This window comes from Macaca mulatta, chromosome 7 (genome assembly GCF_049350105.2).
Source record: "Macaca mulatta isolate MMU2019108-1 chromosome 7, T2T-MMU8v2.0, whole genome shotgun sequence".
NCBI lineage: Eukaryota > Metazoa > Chordata > Mammalia > Primates > Cercopithecidae > Macaca > Macaca mulatta.
The window spans coordinates 165083947-165099434 of record NC_133412.1 but is presented as its reverse complement, the minus strand read 5'-3'; the positions used below and the strand labels follow the sequence as shown (position 1 = coordinate 165099434).

Here is a 15488-nt window from a genome sequence, read left to right as displayed (position 1 = left end):
ACTCCTGACCTCACGATCTGCCCGCCTTGGCCTCCCAAAGTGGTGGGATTACAGGCGTGAGCCACTGTGCCTGGGCAGGTATTAGATTCTCGTAAGGAGCATGAAACCTAGATCCCTCATGTGTGCAGTTCACAGTAGGGTTTGTGCTCCTATGAGAATCTAATGCTGCCACTGATCTCACAGGAGGCGGAGCTCAGGTGGCAATATGAGTGATGGGGAGAGGCTGTAAATACAGATGAAGCTTCACTTGCTCACCTGCTGTTCAACTCCTGCTGTGTGGCCTGGTTCCTAATAGGCCACAGACTGGTACTGATCCAAGGCCAGCGGTTTGGGGATCCCCGCTTTATAGTGTATAAAATACTTTTGTGTTTTTTCTTTCATTCACCAAATATTTATTCAGTATGTACTACACTGTCCTAGGCTTTAAAGTAGACGTTGGAAATGCAAAGATGAATATGGCCCCATACCTCCCCAATTTTTATTTTGATTATCATCATGACTCTGAGAGGTTGCTAAGGCAACAATTTTAATTGTCCCTTTTTTTTTCTATTTTTTTTTTTAGGAAAGAGATTGAGGCTCAGGGAAGCTCTTGCAATGTCATCATGTTTAAAAAGTATTAATGCCCGAACTTCAACTCAGGTTTTCTGCCTCTAAATCCCATTTTTTAAACCCAATCTTTTCTTTTCTTTTCTTTTTTTGAGATGGAGTTTCACTCTTGCCCAGGCTGGCACGCAATGGCGTGATCTGGGCTCACTGCAACCTCCACCTCCCAGGTTCAAGTGATTCTCTTGCCTCAGCCTCCTGAGTAGCTGGGATTACAGTCGCATGCCACCACGCCCAGCTAATTTTTTGTACTTTCAGTAGAGACAGTGTTTCACCATGTTAGCCAGGCTGGTCTCAAACTCCTGACCTCAGATGCTCCACCCACCTCGGCCTCCCAAAGTGCTGGGATTACAGGCATAAGCCGCTGTGACTGTGCCTGGCCTCTAAACCCAATCTTTAATGCCATAAACAAATACTCAGAGGCAAGCAATTAAAGAAAATAAAAATGTATGCAAATCACAGTCGAATAAAAATGCTAGACTCAGTTCTAAAGAATCTTATAGGGACACAGTTTTCTCAGTACTCATATTAAATCTCTTGTGTTTAAGTGACAAGAACTAAACATGTATTAACTTAGGTAAAATATATTAGTTATGGGCTTATACCTGGTGTGGTTTGTGTACTAGTACTAGGGGAAAAGTAGAGGTGAATTCAACCAAGAATGCAACCAAGAAATCTAATGCCTTTGGAATCCTTCACCATCTCTTATCTTTACTTCTCTCGGCACATCAACTTCACAGTCTGTTATTATGGATTGACCTCTTCTACCTAAAGTGTCTTCTGTTACTACAAAGAGGACTGACTGTTTTTTTCTAGTTATAGTTTAAAAAAAAATTCTAGGGAAGGATTTTGATTGATCGCCTTGGGTTAGATACCATCTCATGAACCAATCAACTCTGACTGGGGAAGTGCAATAGTGGGAAGTCACAGCGGCCACGCAACTTTGGAATGGAGGAATAGTGGGCCTCATGATGAGACTAAAAGCAGATGTCGACTCTGTCTCCTATACTTAATTCACACAAATGTTTTTTTCATGAAATATCCTATTAAATTTCTGGAAATGAAATGTTCGCTGAACTCCATTACACTGTTGTGCTGTGTTTAACGGAGGCAGCACAAGGTCAAAGGTAGAAACAGGAAAAAGCCATGTAGAAAATTAAGGAATCCTCATTACTTTTAGTGACAGCCTGCCCAAAAAGTGAAAAAGGAAGGCAGGATTTGCATATGGCCCAAAGCAGTGAAAGCAAAATAGTGAATGTTGGAGAGATGATGACTACGAAGAAGAGCTAGGCATACAGCATCGCAGCAACAAACGACACGAATTTTCAGCCACGGCTGAAGTCATCTTGGAAAAGACAGGAGGAAGAGTACAGAAACTCCTGGAGCTTGAGAGGTTATTAATCTTCTGGTCTACTCCCTTCATTTTTCATGTGAGTAGACAGATCCAGGGAGGAGAAGTAATCTTCCCAAGACTATCATAAAGCCTTAGTTATTTCATTGGCAAAAATGGGAAAAATAATGAGACCAACCCTTACATATGTCAGGAGGTTTTTCTTCAGAAAGAAATTGGAATAAAGTTACCAGAAGTTGAATAGTGCATTTTCCTCCCACTAGGCAAGGGAGCTGGAATAAATATGCAGATGGCTGAAGAAGGTAAGGCAGTTAACAAAAATAGGAAATGCCAGAAAAGGGGAAAAGGGAGGATCTGCAGTCACGTGGGTCTTCAAAGTAGACAATCTGTATCATGCTAGACCCTCGACTGGTTTACCCAGGATACTCCTAATCCTGTGGGTTCTCTTAGTTATGTGCCTGGGCTGGTCACCACCTGAGGGTTTTCTCATTTACCTGTCCCTTCTTTCAGATATCTTAAATTGGTGAAGCGACTTTCCCAACATCCATTCTATCCCATAAGCAGCAGCCATGTGGTTTGGGAAACTGGTCTCAATTTAAGGGATAGGCCTGATCAGTCAAAATGATATCTTATCCTCTTTGCCAGTATTGGTTCAGAAGTAAGCATGTGACCTAATTCTGGCCAAAGAGATAAGAGGAGAGGTTTGCTGGCTTCTGGGAAAGTGACTTTCTCTTAAGAGCATTCCAGGAGAATTTATTCTATTCTCTTCACCTGAGTTGAAGGAGGAGGGTCTTCCCCTGGCAGTCATTCTACAACCACAAATGGAACTAGATTAAGGACGAAACTTACACAATGCAGAACAGAGAAAAGGGAAGGAAAACACTCAATGCTAAATGGTTGAATTGGAAATAAATGAGTCTGAAGGCTGATCTATCTTTGGATTTCCTCATAGGTTAACCATATTAGTTATCTATTGTTGTGCAACAAACTTTTCCCAAACAGTGGCTCAAAACAACTGCATTTTATCGTTATTTAGTTTATGAATCTGCAATGTGGGCAGGGCTGAGTGGGAAAGGCTTGGATCTACTCGACAAGGGGTGAGGTGGCGCAGCTTAGCCAGGACCCGGGGTAATCCACTTCCAAGACGGCTCCCTCACAAACTGGAAAGTCAATGCTGGCTCAGTCAGATGTGAAGGTCATGGGCCTCATTCCTTTCTACGTGGCCCTCTTCATGTGGGTCTCCACAAACTGCGCAGGCTTCCTCACAGCATGGTGGCTGAATTCCAAGAGTAAGCACACAAAGATAACTATGTAGAAACTGCATCACATTTTATGACCTACCATCAGCCATCATATAGTATCATTTTCACTGTACTTTGCTGGTTGATCAGTCACTATGGTTAGCCTAGATGCAGTTCAGAGGACACAGTTTCCAGCTTTTGTTGAAAGGAGTTTCAAAGAATTGTGGACAATTTAAACCATTACAGAAACTAAAACATTTCCTTTTTTTTTTTTTTTTTTTTGAGATGGAGTCTTGCTCTGTTGCCTAGGCTGGAGTGCAGTGGCATGATCTCGGCTCACTGCAACCTCCGCCTCCTGGGTTCAAGCAATTCTCTGGCCTCAGCCTCCTGAGTAGCTGGGATTACATACACGTGCCCACCCCCATGCCCGGGTAATTTTTGTATTTTTTAGTAGAGATGGGGTTTCACCATGTTGCCAGGCTGGTCTTGAACTCCTGATCTCAGGTGATCCACCTGCCTTGGCCTCCCAAAGAGTTGGGGTTATAGGCCTGAGCCACCACACCCAGCCTCCTTTTTTTTAGACGGAGTCTTGCTCTGTCACCCAGGCTGGAGTGCAGTGGCATGATCTTGGCTCACTGCAAGCTCTGCCTCCTGGGTTCACGCCATTCTCCTGCCTCAGCCTCCCGAGTAGCTGGGACTACAGGCGCCTGCCACCATGCCCGGCTAATTTTTTGTATTTTTGTAGAGATGGAGTTTTACCGTGTTAGCCAGGATGGTCTCGATCTCCTGACGTCATGATCCACCCACCTCGGCCTCCCAAAGTGCTGGGATTACAGGCATGGGTCGCCACGCCCGGCCTTCCTTGTTTTTATGACCATTGGAATTGGATTTTCTGTTATTTGGGGCTGAAAGCATCCTTTTTGAATTGGGTTTTCTGTTTATTTGGGGCTGAAAACATCCTTATTGATACAGTTAGTGTCACCTCAGCTGCGGGCAGCAGAATGTCCTTAACTAACAGCTCTCAGTCACAATGCCAATTGTAACAAAGTTACTGGTAATTTGTTACCAGTAATTTAACACAAAGGTTTTGCAATTGTTCATTTTTTGTTCTTTTCTAATCACAGCAGAATCAAGCTTACCACAATAATAGCAGAAGAGTCATTTACTTAAATTCAAATAGAATTCTCTGAATGGGAGTAAAGGGATGGAATCAAAGCAAGGATGCTCCACCTGGCACGTGGGAGCTTTACTCCAGGTTGAGAGCTATTGGGCTGGATGCCTCTTTTGGTAAGAGAGCTGGAAACAACTTTAGAGTTTCGTTGCTCTGGCTCAAATTCTTTTTCTTCTCCACATAAGCTCTTGTGAAGCCAGTGCAGCCGAAGACTTGTCACCAGGCATTTGATATTCTCTCTAGTTTTGATGATCTTTTGGTGGACAAGGGAAAATATTTAAAAAAAAAATTATTGATCTTCTGTCTTGGTCCTTTCCACGATGAACTCTACCTAAATACAACAAATCATTTTTTAGGGTCCACTGTGTTTTTAGCACTCTGATAAGGCATTGCAGATAGAACCACAACAAGATGTTACTGCAAGAATCTAGAAAACAAATAGAGGGCAGTTGGAGAGCAATGGGAGGCTACTTAAAATTCAATCCTAATGCAGGTGTGACAGTCTTACAAAAGAAAGGAGAGAAAGAGCTAAGCATCTATCTGCTGGATTTCAGGGTACTTCCCTGCCCAGAGGTGCAGCAGCAGATCCCTTCACCCTCTCCTCCCCAGCTACCTCTGAGTGGACCAGGGCGAACATCTGACCAACGGGTGCCCAACCATAGACCAGCCAGCAATTTGTACTTTGTGTGTGGCCTGGTCGGAAAATATGAGCTGAGCCAATCAGATTTGTCCCCAGAAAACTGGGGAGAAGCACTTACTTCTAAGATGGGTCCTGAGCCCAAAGGCTGGACAAATATACCATCGAGGAAGTAATTAGAGAATCAGGTGTAGACTGCAGCTTTGAGAGAATGGTGACTCAGATAAGCTGATTGGGATGTGCAGGTGTGCAAAAAGAAGCAGTCTCCATGAAATGCGAGGCTGAAGGGTGTCTGGGCTACCTTAGCTCCTGCCCTTTCTGATGCCTGCTTGTTCAGTTCTCTGAATATGTTCCCATTGTTTTCTTACCCAAAGTAAGGGTAGGAGTAGAATACCATTCCCTGAGTTTTACTTGAGCTAATTGGAGAGGTTTTCTGTTATTTGTAACCATAAGAATTTTGTCCAGAACAAGGCAAGAACCCACAGAAGAGATGACAATTTCATTGGGCTTTGAGTAAGGAAGCAACCCTAAGTCTAGGCTTTACAATTTACCAACTAAATCTGTGACTTAACAAAAGGAGCTTGAGCTTTAGAGTCACACCTAGCTTTGGGTTCAAGTCCAATCTGTACCATTACTTCTTTGTGATCTTGAAAAAGTTACTTATCTGTAACCTCTAGATAATGCCTACTAATTCTTAAATGGTTGTTGCAAGAATTAAACTAGATGTATAAACATATTTATTTGTTTTGAGATGGAGTTTCACTCACACTGCTGCCCAGGCTGGAGTGCAGTGGCACCATCTCTGCTTACTGCAACCTCCACTTCCTGGGTTCAAGTGATACTCCTGCTTCAGCCTCCCAAGTAGGTGGGATTACAGGTGTGCGCCACGTCACTAATTTTTTGTGGAGATGGGGTTTTGCCATGTTGGCCAGGCTGGTCTCGAACTCCTGACCTCAAGTGATCCACCCCCTCCTCAGCCTCCCAAAGTGCTGGGATTACAGGCATGAGCCACCGCACCCAGCCAATGTATATACACTTATTTATATGGACCATTAACACAGTGTTTGGCACGTAGTAGGTCCATGAAGAATGACAGCTATTATCATCCCCAAGTATGTCGATGTACTATTTGGATGGGAGAAAGGAAGTAATCTTCAACCCTGGTCCCTCCCAGTAACATAAGATGGCTTTTTTTTTTTTTTTTTTTTTTTTTTTTGAGACATACTCTTGCTTTGTCACCCAGGCTGGAATGCAGTGGTGCAATATTGGCTCACTGCAACCTCCGCCTCCTGGGTTCAAGCGATTCTCCTGCCTCACCCTCCCGAGTAGCTGGGACTACAGGCATGTGCCACGGCGCCCAGCTAATTTTTGTATTTTTAGCAGAGACGGGGTTTCACCACGTTGGCCAGAATGGTCTCGATCTCTTGACCTCACGATCTGCCCACCTCGGCCTCCCACAATGCTGAGATGACAGGCATGAGCCACCACATTGGGCCCATAATATGGTTTTGATGGAAGCATTTTTATATTTCCCAACATTTAAAGAGTGGCTTTATATATTGGGGTGTGTGAGTGAGTCTGTGGGCACGTGCGCATGCGTGTTTGTTTGACAACGGTGTTGTTTGGCTCTTCCTCCCCCCTTTCCTACTGAAGTTGTATTCACTATGTCATTGTTATTAATCAGGCATGCAATATGAGATGAACAGGGGTGATGAGTTGGTCAGGCTGCCAAACAAGTTCATGTTTTGTAGGAAATGCCAAATCGTTTCCTGAGGGGATGTTTCTCAGGAATGGAAGGGTATGCCTCTCTGGCCCTCACAGACCCTGTCCCCTCCCTGGAGTGCTGTCAACTCGCAGGGCAATGGGATAGCTCTTTAAAAGCCACTTTATGGAGCTGCCGCCCAGCTGTGCTGGAAATATATTTGCATTGTTTTCTCTTTTCCTTTCTTCTGGTAAAAATGTAACCCACGTCAAGTAGGAAATGTATTACAGACCTCCCACATTTCCTCAAAAACTATCCCAACATCATTAGTCCTGTCATAAGCTAGAAGGGTGGAGGAAGATAGTGAAGGGCTGGGAGTGGTGGAGAAAGAAGGAATGTCTGAAAAAAATAGGATTATAAAGCATTTTGAGCCCCTCCCTCCACTTCTAATTCATAGAGAGACTAATGTGTAAACTAACAAACGAAAGGTCTTAACTAAAGGCTTTAAAAAGATGTCCTTGAATATTTGGTTCATCTGCCAACCACATTTATTCATGAATTATCTTTATGGATGTGGAGCGGGTTTAAAGACAGATGAAGAAAGCTTTGGCGTCCTAAAACTGCCTGGGGTTTTTGCTGGGCATAGGTATTTTCCTAAAGCTCTGATGAAAGCAGAAGTTACAAATGATAGGCTTCGAATGTTATTTCACACAGTGATTTTGAGTGGCATGTACAATCACTAATATTCAGAAGTAACTTTCTGAAAAGTTGTTAAATCTTTCTCATCTCTGCTATTAACAAATATTTAGATTTTATATCTAACCCAAAGGACAGAAAATTCCAAGTAGAATTGTATTGAGTGTGAGAAACTGAATCTTTTAACTTACCATTGGCTAAATTGGTGCTGCCTAGTGACTTGGGAGAGGAGTCCTGGGAACATTGGTCTGGAACTCTGGGGCCATGACGGGGTTAGATTTTCCCTATTCCAGAAAATCATGGTGGGAGGATATGTCAGGTCACTATTTCTGTGTAACAAATATCCCCAAAATGCCATGGTACCAAAAAAAAAAAAATAATCTTTTATTTCTCATGCTTGCTGGGCAGCTGGGGATTAGCTGTTCTAAGCTGGGTTTACCTGGCATGACTCTGCTTTAGGGTGTCTTACCCTCCTTGGACCAGCTGGCTGGCCCAGGGAAGTCTTCTAGCATTTGTAGAAGTACAAGAAGGCAAGCAGAAACACATGAAGTCTCTTAAGGCCTAAGTGCAGAACTTGAACACAATTACTTCCATTTCATTCTATTGACGAAAGCAAGTCACATGGCTGAACCCAAAATCAAGGGGTAGGGAAATAAACTCCACTCCTTCAGTGGAAGGAACTTCAAAGTCATAGGCTTTGGATATGGGCATGGATACAGTACACGATGAAGTCCTGGGGCCAATACTGTAACCTACTAAAAAGAAGGAATATGACTAGGACTGTGGCTCCAGAAAGTGGAACCACATAGCTTATCTGCAACTTTGACAGGTTAGTCCCTTCTGTAGTATTGATGGTAGCTATCATAACTCAATGCTAACATTCAATATTACTCCCAACTCTCCTAATTTTCATTCCATTTCCCTGATCACGCAACCTTTTGGTTATCATTTAGCTTCCTGGATAGCTATTTCTTCAGGGCATAGTGTTTTGGCAAAAAAATACACATGTTTGGGCCTTGCAACAATCCTATTTCTCATTCTATATTAATAGACAGACATACTGTTGTCTACTTCTGGTGAGCCTGACCAAACTTCCTTCTTCAAGAGAGATTTACTCAGTATGCTAAAAGAGAAAAGGAGCAAGTTTCTAAGCTTGAAAAACTGAAAGTCAGTTCTTCTATTACGTAAATTCAATGTGAAGGCAGTGGGCAACCAGTCACCCTCTTATGGGGAGACTACTACCAGGGCATAATTGTTACCCAAATTTCTGTAGTTCCTATATATAAATAATTTCAGCACTTGGCCTTTAATAGTGTAGGAGAAGGAAGTCGGGCATGGAGGCTTATGCCTGTAATCTCAGCACTTTGAGAGGCCAAGGTGGGCAGATGGCTTGAGCTCAGGAGTTTGAGACCAGCTTGGGCAACATGGTAAAACCCTGTCTCTACAAAAAAAAAAAAAAAAAAAAAAATTAGCCAGGTGTGTTGGCATATCTATACTCCCAGCTACTCAGGAGGCTGAGACGGGAGGACCAGCTGAGCCTGGGAGGTGGAGGCTGCAGTGACCCATGATCACGCCACTGCACTCCAGACCCTGTCTAAAAAACAAAACAAAACAAAAAAGGTGGAAGGGAAGGGTAGTACAATCCACATAATCTTATTGCTAGGTAGCCAAGAACATGAATGGTGTATTAGAGGGGTTTAATCAGGGAAGCAGAACCACTAGAATCTTACTGATAAGAGACTAATCTCTTGCAGAATTATGTGAGAAACTGGTGAAGTAAAGGTCTGAAAGCAGAATTGAAGGATTAGAGAAAAGTCACTAACCAGCCATCTTGAAGTCCTGTACAGGTGGACTTGTAAGGCCAGAACTTGTAATGATTCTAGGAAGCCGCACATGTCTAACTGCTGGAGTGGTACCCAGGAGAGGAGCTGTGGAAAAGTCCATAGATAGCTGATACTTCTGGAGGTCTCCCACCAAGCTCTGGAGTCATCTTGGGTCCTCTGGCCAGCAGGGACTGGAGTTGGAAAGAAGAGCTAGACATGGGGAGGAGGACGAGCTGGAACCTGCCAGAATCTCTGTGTGTCTACCACCATGTGTAGTCACAAGGATCTTCAGAGGGAGTGGCTCTGCTCCACTTTCACCTTCCAAATCTTGCCTCAATTCTTCTTTTTGGCCAACCTAACTTGTAACCATGTAGGGAAATAAATTTGGGGAAATGGAGTTCCAATTTAAGCAAGTTGACATGGGTCCAGAAGAATGCAGGGTCATTTGCTTCAGGTTTGAGTCATTTCTTCCAGTCCATACAGAGGTCACAGAAGTAGGGGTTTAGATGTTTCTCTGCTCTTCTCAGTGAGTTTGGGGCCTTTGTTCTTGAATCCTGATCAGTTTCATGTGCTCTCATCCTCTTTGGACCAGTTGCTCAGCCTGGGTGAGCCAATCATGTGGTTGGTGGAAAACCTTTTGTTTTTGGATTCTCTCTTTGTTTCCTCCTTCATAGATTTCCTTTGACCCCACTGGTGCTATTGCCTCCTGCTCTAGGTGCTGAATATTTTTCATTTAGACCTCTAATACAACTGTGTCAGCCTTTTAGTGCTATGAAGTTTCATTGATTAGTGGGGTTTGGAGGAGGCAGACGGGTGTTTTGAGGAAGGGCTTTGTGGGAGGGCACTGAGAAATGAGACTTTCATGATTAGTTCTCTTGGTGGAGCATCTGTGACCAGGCATTATCCCATTGTTACCTTAGTTTGGTGGGTAACAGTTATCCAGGTAAGAAGATGATGAGGGAGGGAATGAAAAAAGAAAAAAGCAACTCATCTCACTACAAATAGTTCCTAGCTTATTCGACTATGTATCCTGTGGATTAATGGGCAAATTCCTCAGTAAGATATTCAAGACCCTTTAGAGCCTAGCCTTTTTATTTCTCTCTTCTCCCAAATATATACTAGACTTTGAGTAACACTGGATCTCCTGAAGCCCACTCAGGGAAACCCTTCGAAGTGCTTGAAAGAGAGAGAGAAGTGCAGATAAAGATGATGAAGAAGGCATGATGGTGACTCTGTGCTTGCTTTCAGGTGAAGATGTCAGCATTCTCATAAGGTGGCCACCTGAAAGATAGAGAGCTATGTATCCACAAAGATTTTTCTTTATCTACTTGGGACAAACTTAAATTTTCTATGACTTTAATACACTCCTTGATAAATTTTCATGTTCTATGTCTCCCGTAGAATGCCGATAGCATGAGAAACATTTTTTTGATATGTTTAATGTAATCTATATGTCATCATCCATGACAGTGCCTATCAGAGTAGGTAAAGCTAGGTGTTGGGAAAAAAAAACCCCAAATACTAGTGGCTTAACACAATAAAGTATATTTTTCACTCACATCACCATCCAATCAAAGTTAGTGGGCAGTGGTGAGAGCTTTGTTCCATGAAGCCAATCAAGGACACAGATATTTCTCCCATCTTGTCATATTGTGAGCTTTAGCAATGGTTACCATGGTTTAGTCCAAGGTTGTCATGGAATGGAAAGAGGGAGAGAGTAGGGTGAAGGCTCACCTGTTCTTAGTTGCCTAGATGCAAAAGTAAAACTCTATTTCTGCTCAAATTCCATTGGTCAGAACTGGCCACATGACCTTATCTAGATGCAAGGGGAGTGAATGGGCAAAGCAGTTTAGCTTCATGCCCAGGGAGAAGAATTGAGGTTTGGTGAGCATCCATGATATTTCTAAAATGTCACTTTGTCTCTGAAGCAAGTGCCTAGGACTGCATCTGTTATATGGTAGGCACTCAGAAATATTTTTTGAACAAATACATGAAATGAATGAATATGTATAGGCTTCTGCTGTTATGTTCTAAGGCAGAAAATAGGAAGGAAATAATTTTGAGAGAAGCAAACATCTGTCTGCTACCCACTATATTCATGACCATTTATTTGTAAAATTATTTCACAAGCACTCTAGGAATTCATACTCTTTTGAAGCTATGTTTTCATTTATTCAACAAATTGTTGAGTGCCTTCTATGTTAAGTGCTATGCTGTGTGGTCAGGAAATAGAGGTTGAAGTCATCATTCCTGCCCATTGGTAACTCACTTGGAATGTATCTAGAGGGAAGTGGGAAAAGAAGCCAGTAATTGCAGCTATTACATAGGCACCATGATAGACATACACATGGATTGTGGTGGTTATGCTGGGAAATGGCACCTAATTGAGTCAGGAATGGGAGTTGTGGGGTTTCATTGTCTAGAAGAGGTGGTATTTTGGTTGGATGAACATGAGTTTGCTAGTTGATACTCATAAGAGAAAGGTAGAGGGAATGGTATGTGCAAATTTGACAGTTTAGGGAACTGCAATTCCTTCAGTAGGTCAAAAAGGTGTGATGGAAATACTGGGAGATAAGGCTGGAGAGGTAGGCTTGGGCTGAGTCACAAAGCACTTCTAAACTGCATTAAATAAAGAATGAATAGGGGTTTAGAGTAGGAATTATGTGATTTTCTCTATCAAATGAAAGAATTGATACACACAGTATATCTAAGCAGCCACGTTATCCATATTGACCAGTCTATTTTTCTCCTTAGATCAGCTTCAAATAATATAAAATTGCTAAATTAAAAAACAAACAAAAACCTGTTCATAATATTTTGAGGACAATCCTTTTGTGGGAAGAGATTAGAAATAAGAGCACAAAGAAAGGTGTACAATACCCTCCATTCATGTAGCCTTGCCTCAGATAGAACAGGAAGGAGGCCCATTTCAAGGAAAACAAAGGAATTGGCTTCATGATTTTACAAGAAAAACTGTATCTGTCAATAGAGAGGATTCTTCTAGGAAAGTGTTTTAAGATGGACTAGGGAAGAAAACTGGGAACAATTAGGGAAGCTCCTGCTCTTGGTACTTCTGCATCAGCAAAGAGGTTGTTAAAGGTGTTCATTTAAGGAACCAAGTATCAGCTCACTTCAATTAGTAGTTATCGAGCATTCATTCCTCCTTCATTCATTCAGTACATTTCAATGACACTTTTGTGCCCTGCACTAAGTCAGGTGCTGTAAGGAAGTAAAATATAGGTAAACTTATGGTCTTGCCCTTGAGAAGATTCAACTAACACACGAATCCAGTAATTTCTAACCAAGGATGTGCTCTCCTTAGGTAGCAAGGGAAGCTGGGCACCGTGGCTCATGCCTGTAATTCCAGCACTTTGGGAGGCTGAGGCGCGAGGATTGCTTGAAGCCAGGAGTTTCAGATCAGCCTGGGCAGCAAAGCATGACCCTGTCTCTATAAAAAAATTAAAAAATGTAACCAGGCATGGTGGCATGTGCCTGTAGTCCAAGCACACTTGGGAGGCTGAGGTGGGAGGATGGCTGGAGCCCAGGAGTTTGAGACAGCAGTGAGCTATGATTGTGCCACTGCAATCCAGTCTGGGCAACAGTGAGAGCCTGTCCAAAAAAAAAAAAAAAAAAAAAAAGGAACAAATGAGAGAGAGAGCAGAGAGAGAGAGAAAGAATATTAGTCTAAAATGCCTTGGAGTTCAAAGTTCAGATTCAAATCTTGACTGTATGTTTGGGCAACCACTAACAGGTTGTCTAACCTTTAAATATTTTCAAAAGCAAAATGAAGATAATAACAGCTACATTGCAATTTCCAGGATTAAATGAAATGACTCATGAAACCTTTGTGTAAACAGTGCAGAACTTTGCAAACAGTGGTGATACATTATTAAAGGTGAGCTTACTAGGACTTGAAAGCAGTGGTTTTCAAAGTATTTGTTGAAACACTAATGCCCAAGATTGGAAATAGGCATTTCTCAAGAAAAGAGTTCTATGGTCAAACACATTTGGGAGATGCAGGATCAAAGAAAGTAAAACATGGTTCTTAGGTCTGTAAAATGCTAGCATGCATTGTGAATCTCAAGGAAAACAAGTATTGTGTGTCTCTTTCCCCCAGATTAATGTGATCTGGGGATCTACCCCTACCCCCACTCCAGCATCTCTAGGACCTTGAGATGGACAGAACTCACTCTGGGAAAGACTGCTCTCCAGCAAGAAAAGTATGAATCTTTCTTTCGATTTTATAGTCCCACCACCCAGGCCGGCACCGTGGCTCAATGCCTGTAATCCCAGCACTTTGGGAGGCAGACGTGAGAAGATCACGTGAGTCCAGGAGTTCGAGACTAGCCTGGGCCACATAATGAGACCTCATCTCTACCAAAAAATTAAAAAATTAGCCTGGCATGCTGGCTCGCGCTTGTATTCCCAGTTGCTTGGGGGAGGGGCTGAGGCGGGAGGATCACTTCAGACCTGAAGGTCGAGGCTGCACTGAGCCATGAGCGGCCACTGCACTCCAGCCTGGGCGACAGACCCTCTGTCAAAACAAAACAAACAAAAAATGCTGAGCCATTCTTCATCATACAATCTAGGAAACTCATTCAACAACTTTCCAAGCAGTGCTGAGATTTCCACCAAGGAAGCCCAGAGAAAAGGGCCAGTCCCCCGCTTTGCCAGGGTTAGAGGGGATTCCCTCAGAATCCGGGGTGCGAGGTGCGGTGGTGGATACATTTAATATTCTTTCCAAGACACCCATGATGGCAAGGCAGTAGCAGATAGAAAGCAACAAAAGCGAAGAGAGCAGGGCTGATCCTCAAAGACTTTATAAATTAGACTTTATAAATTAGACTTTTTATAAAAACTCTAAAAGTCAAGTAATAACATGCCTACTCCGCTTCTAAGAAAAGTGTGCAGAAACATCTCCAGCCAGAAAGACTGCTCCTGCCTACCCAAGTCAGAGAAGTTTCACCAGGCCAATAGCTTCCCCTCTGTCCCCCTCCTACCGCTTGTCTCCCTTCTTCTCCCACAACACACCCCATACCTGGCGGCATTTTACACCTTCCCAGAAGGGGCTGCCAAGCACGGAGTCGCGGAAGACGCAGGCGCAGCTCGTCTCAGGTACGCGGGAGGCCCCGCCCCTCTGCGCCCAGCCCCTCCGCGCCCAGCCCCTCGCGCCACTCCACTTCCCGCCCTGCCCCGCCCCGCCTCGCCCCGCCCCTCCCCGCCTTGCCTCGCCCCTTCGCGCCCGTCCCACGGGGCAGGGCGGCCCTGGTGGGTGGTGTTGGAGTGGGGATGGGGAGGGAAGTGGAGGGGAGGGGGTAAGTGACAGGGCTGGGGAGGCCCTGGGGAGGGTGGGAACTCGAGGCGCGGCCGCGCGAGGTGACCGGAGTCACAGTTCCCGCGGGCGGCGACAGCAGAGCGCCCACTGCCTCCAGCAGGTAACCAGCCGCGGTCGCGCTGCGCCGCCTCAGCGCGAGCGTGGGACGTGGAGACCCTGAGGAGGGCGGCGGGACCCGGGCGGGGAAGAGCGCGGCGTGGCTCAGGTGCGCTTCTCCCAGCTGGCTGCTCGCTCAGGGCTGTGGGGGGCGCCTGTCGGGGCGGCCCGGCCTTGCGGGCTGGCGGTGAGCGCCCGTTCTGTCTCTTTTGTCCTTAACTTTTTCTAAAATGGGGCCGTGGTCGGGCCCCGGGGATGTTTCCATGTCTCCTCAGCGACGCCTGTGTCGCGGGGGTCTGAGGGAGCTTTAGGCCCCGCGACAGCTGCAAGCGCGGTGGTCTGGAGGGCACCGGGGTGGGCGACGAGGCGAGGCTGGGTCCCTCGCTGCCCAAGTGGGCGGCTTTGCCTAGGGGGACCCGTGACCAGGGACGGTCGAGACCCCAGCCCCGGCGGGGACGGCCGCGCGCCCCGCTCCCTGCTGCGTGCTCGGGCTTCCGACGGCGCGTCCAGGTGGGCTCTGGGCTTTGCGGAAAGAGAGAAGCGAATTTCCTTTCCCTGGCGGGGTGTGATGAGAAGAACTTCGCAGAGTTTTTACCTGTGATGTTTCTGAAACTTTGTGAAGTGGCGAAAGGGTGTTAAAAGTGTCACTTTACTGTGGTGTCTGCAAACCACAATCTACCCAGCTAGGTTTTAGATTTGGCTTCTGTTTCTTCCAGGTTTTCCTTTGCTATGCTTTTCTTTACGGGAAGATACTGTGGATGAACTGTGGGCTATAGTGCACACCGATAGACGTCTGTGTAGAGACAAGATAGATGCCAAACCAAGAGCACTGA

The 15488-nt window shown here is 44.7% G+C and overlaps 1 protein-coding gene and 1 long non-coding RNA gene across 16 annotated transcripts in view; one reads left to right on the top strand and one right to left on the bottom strand.

The window, feature by feature from the left end:
* LOC114679626 (uncharacterized) overlaps positions 1–14397 on the bottom strand; it is a 35479-nt gene extending 21082 nt beyond the window's left edge. The window contains exons 1-3 of one of the 3 annotated variants that reach the window (XR_013396501.1): positions 14263–14393; positions 13695–13758; positions 9225–10505 (exon numbers count right to left, since the gene is read on the bottom strand). This is a non-coding gene — a long non-coding RNA (uncharacterized LOC114679626). Of the gene's footprint in view, positions 1–9224; positions 10506–13694; positions 13759–14262 lie in introns of all 3 variants that reach the window. The other 2 variants (XR_013396502.1, XR_013396500.1) reach the window with 2 other exon arrangements.
* TC2N (tandem C2 domains, nuclear) overlaps positions 1–15488 on the top strand; it is an 87983-nt gene that overhangs the window by 17452 nt on the left and 55043 nt on the right. For 2 of the 13 annotated variants that reach the window (XM_077941637.1, XM_028851770.2), the window contains exon 1: positions 14435–14659. The exons of 8 other annotated variants lie outside the window; for them this stretch is intronic. Coding sequence is in view for 1 of the 5 variants with exons in the window: in XM_077941628.1 (XP_077797754.1) it covers positions 14104–14339 (236 nt within the window). In the remaining 4 variants the exon portion in view is untranslated. Of the gene's footprint in view, positions 1–13517; positions 14340–14434; positions 14765–15488 lie in introns of those variants that run through there. 3 more of the 13 variants (XM_077941628.1, XM_077941636.1, XM_077941638.1) reach the window with 3 other exon arrangements.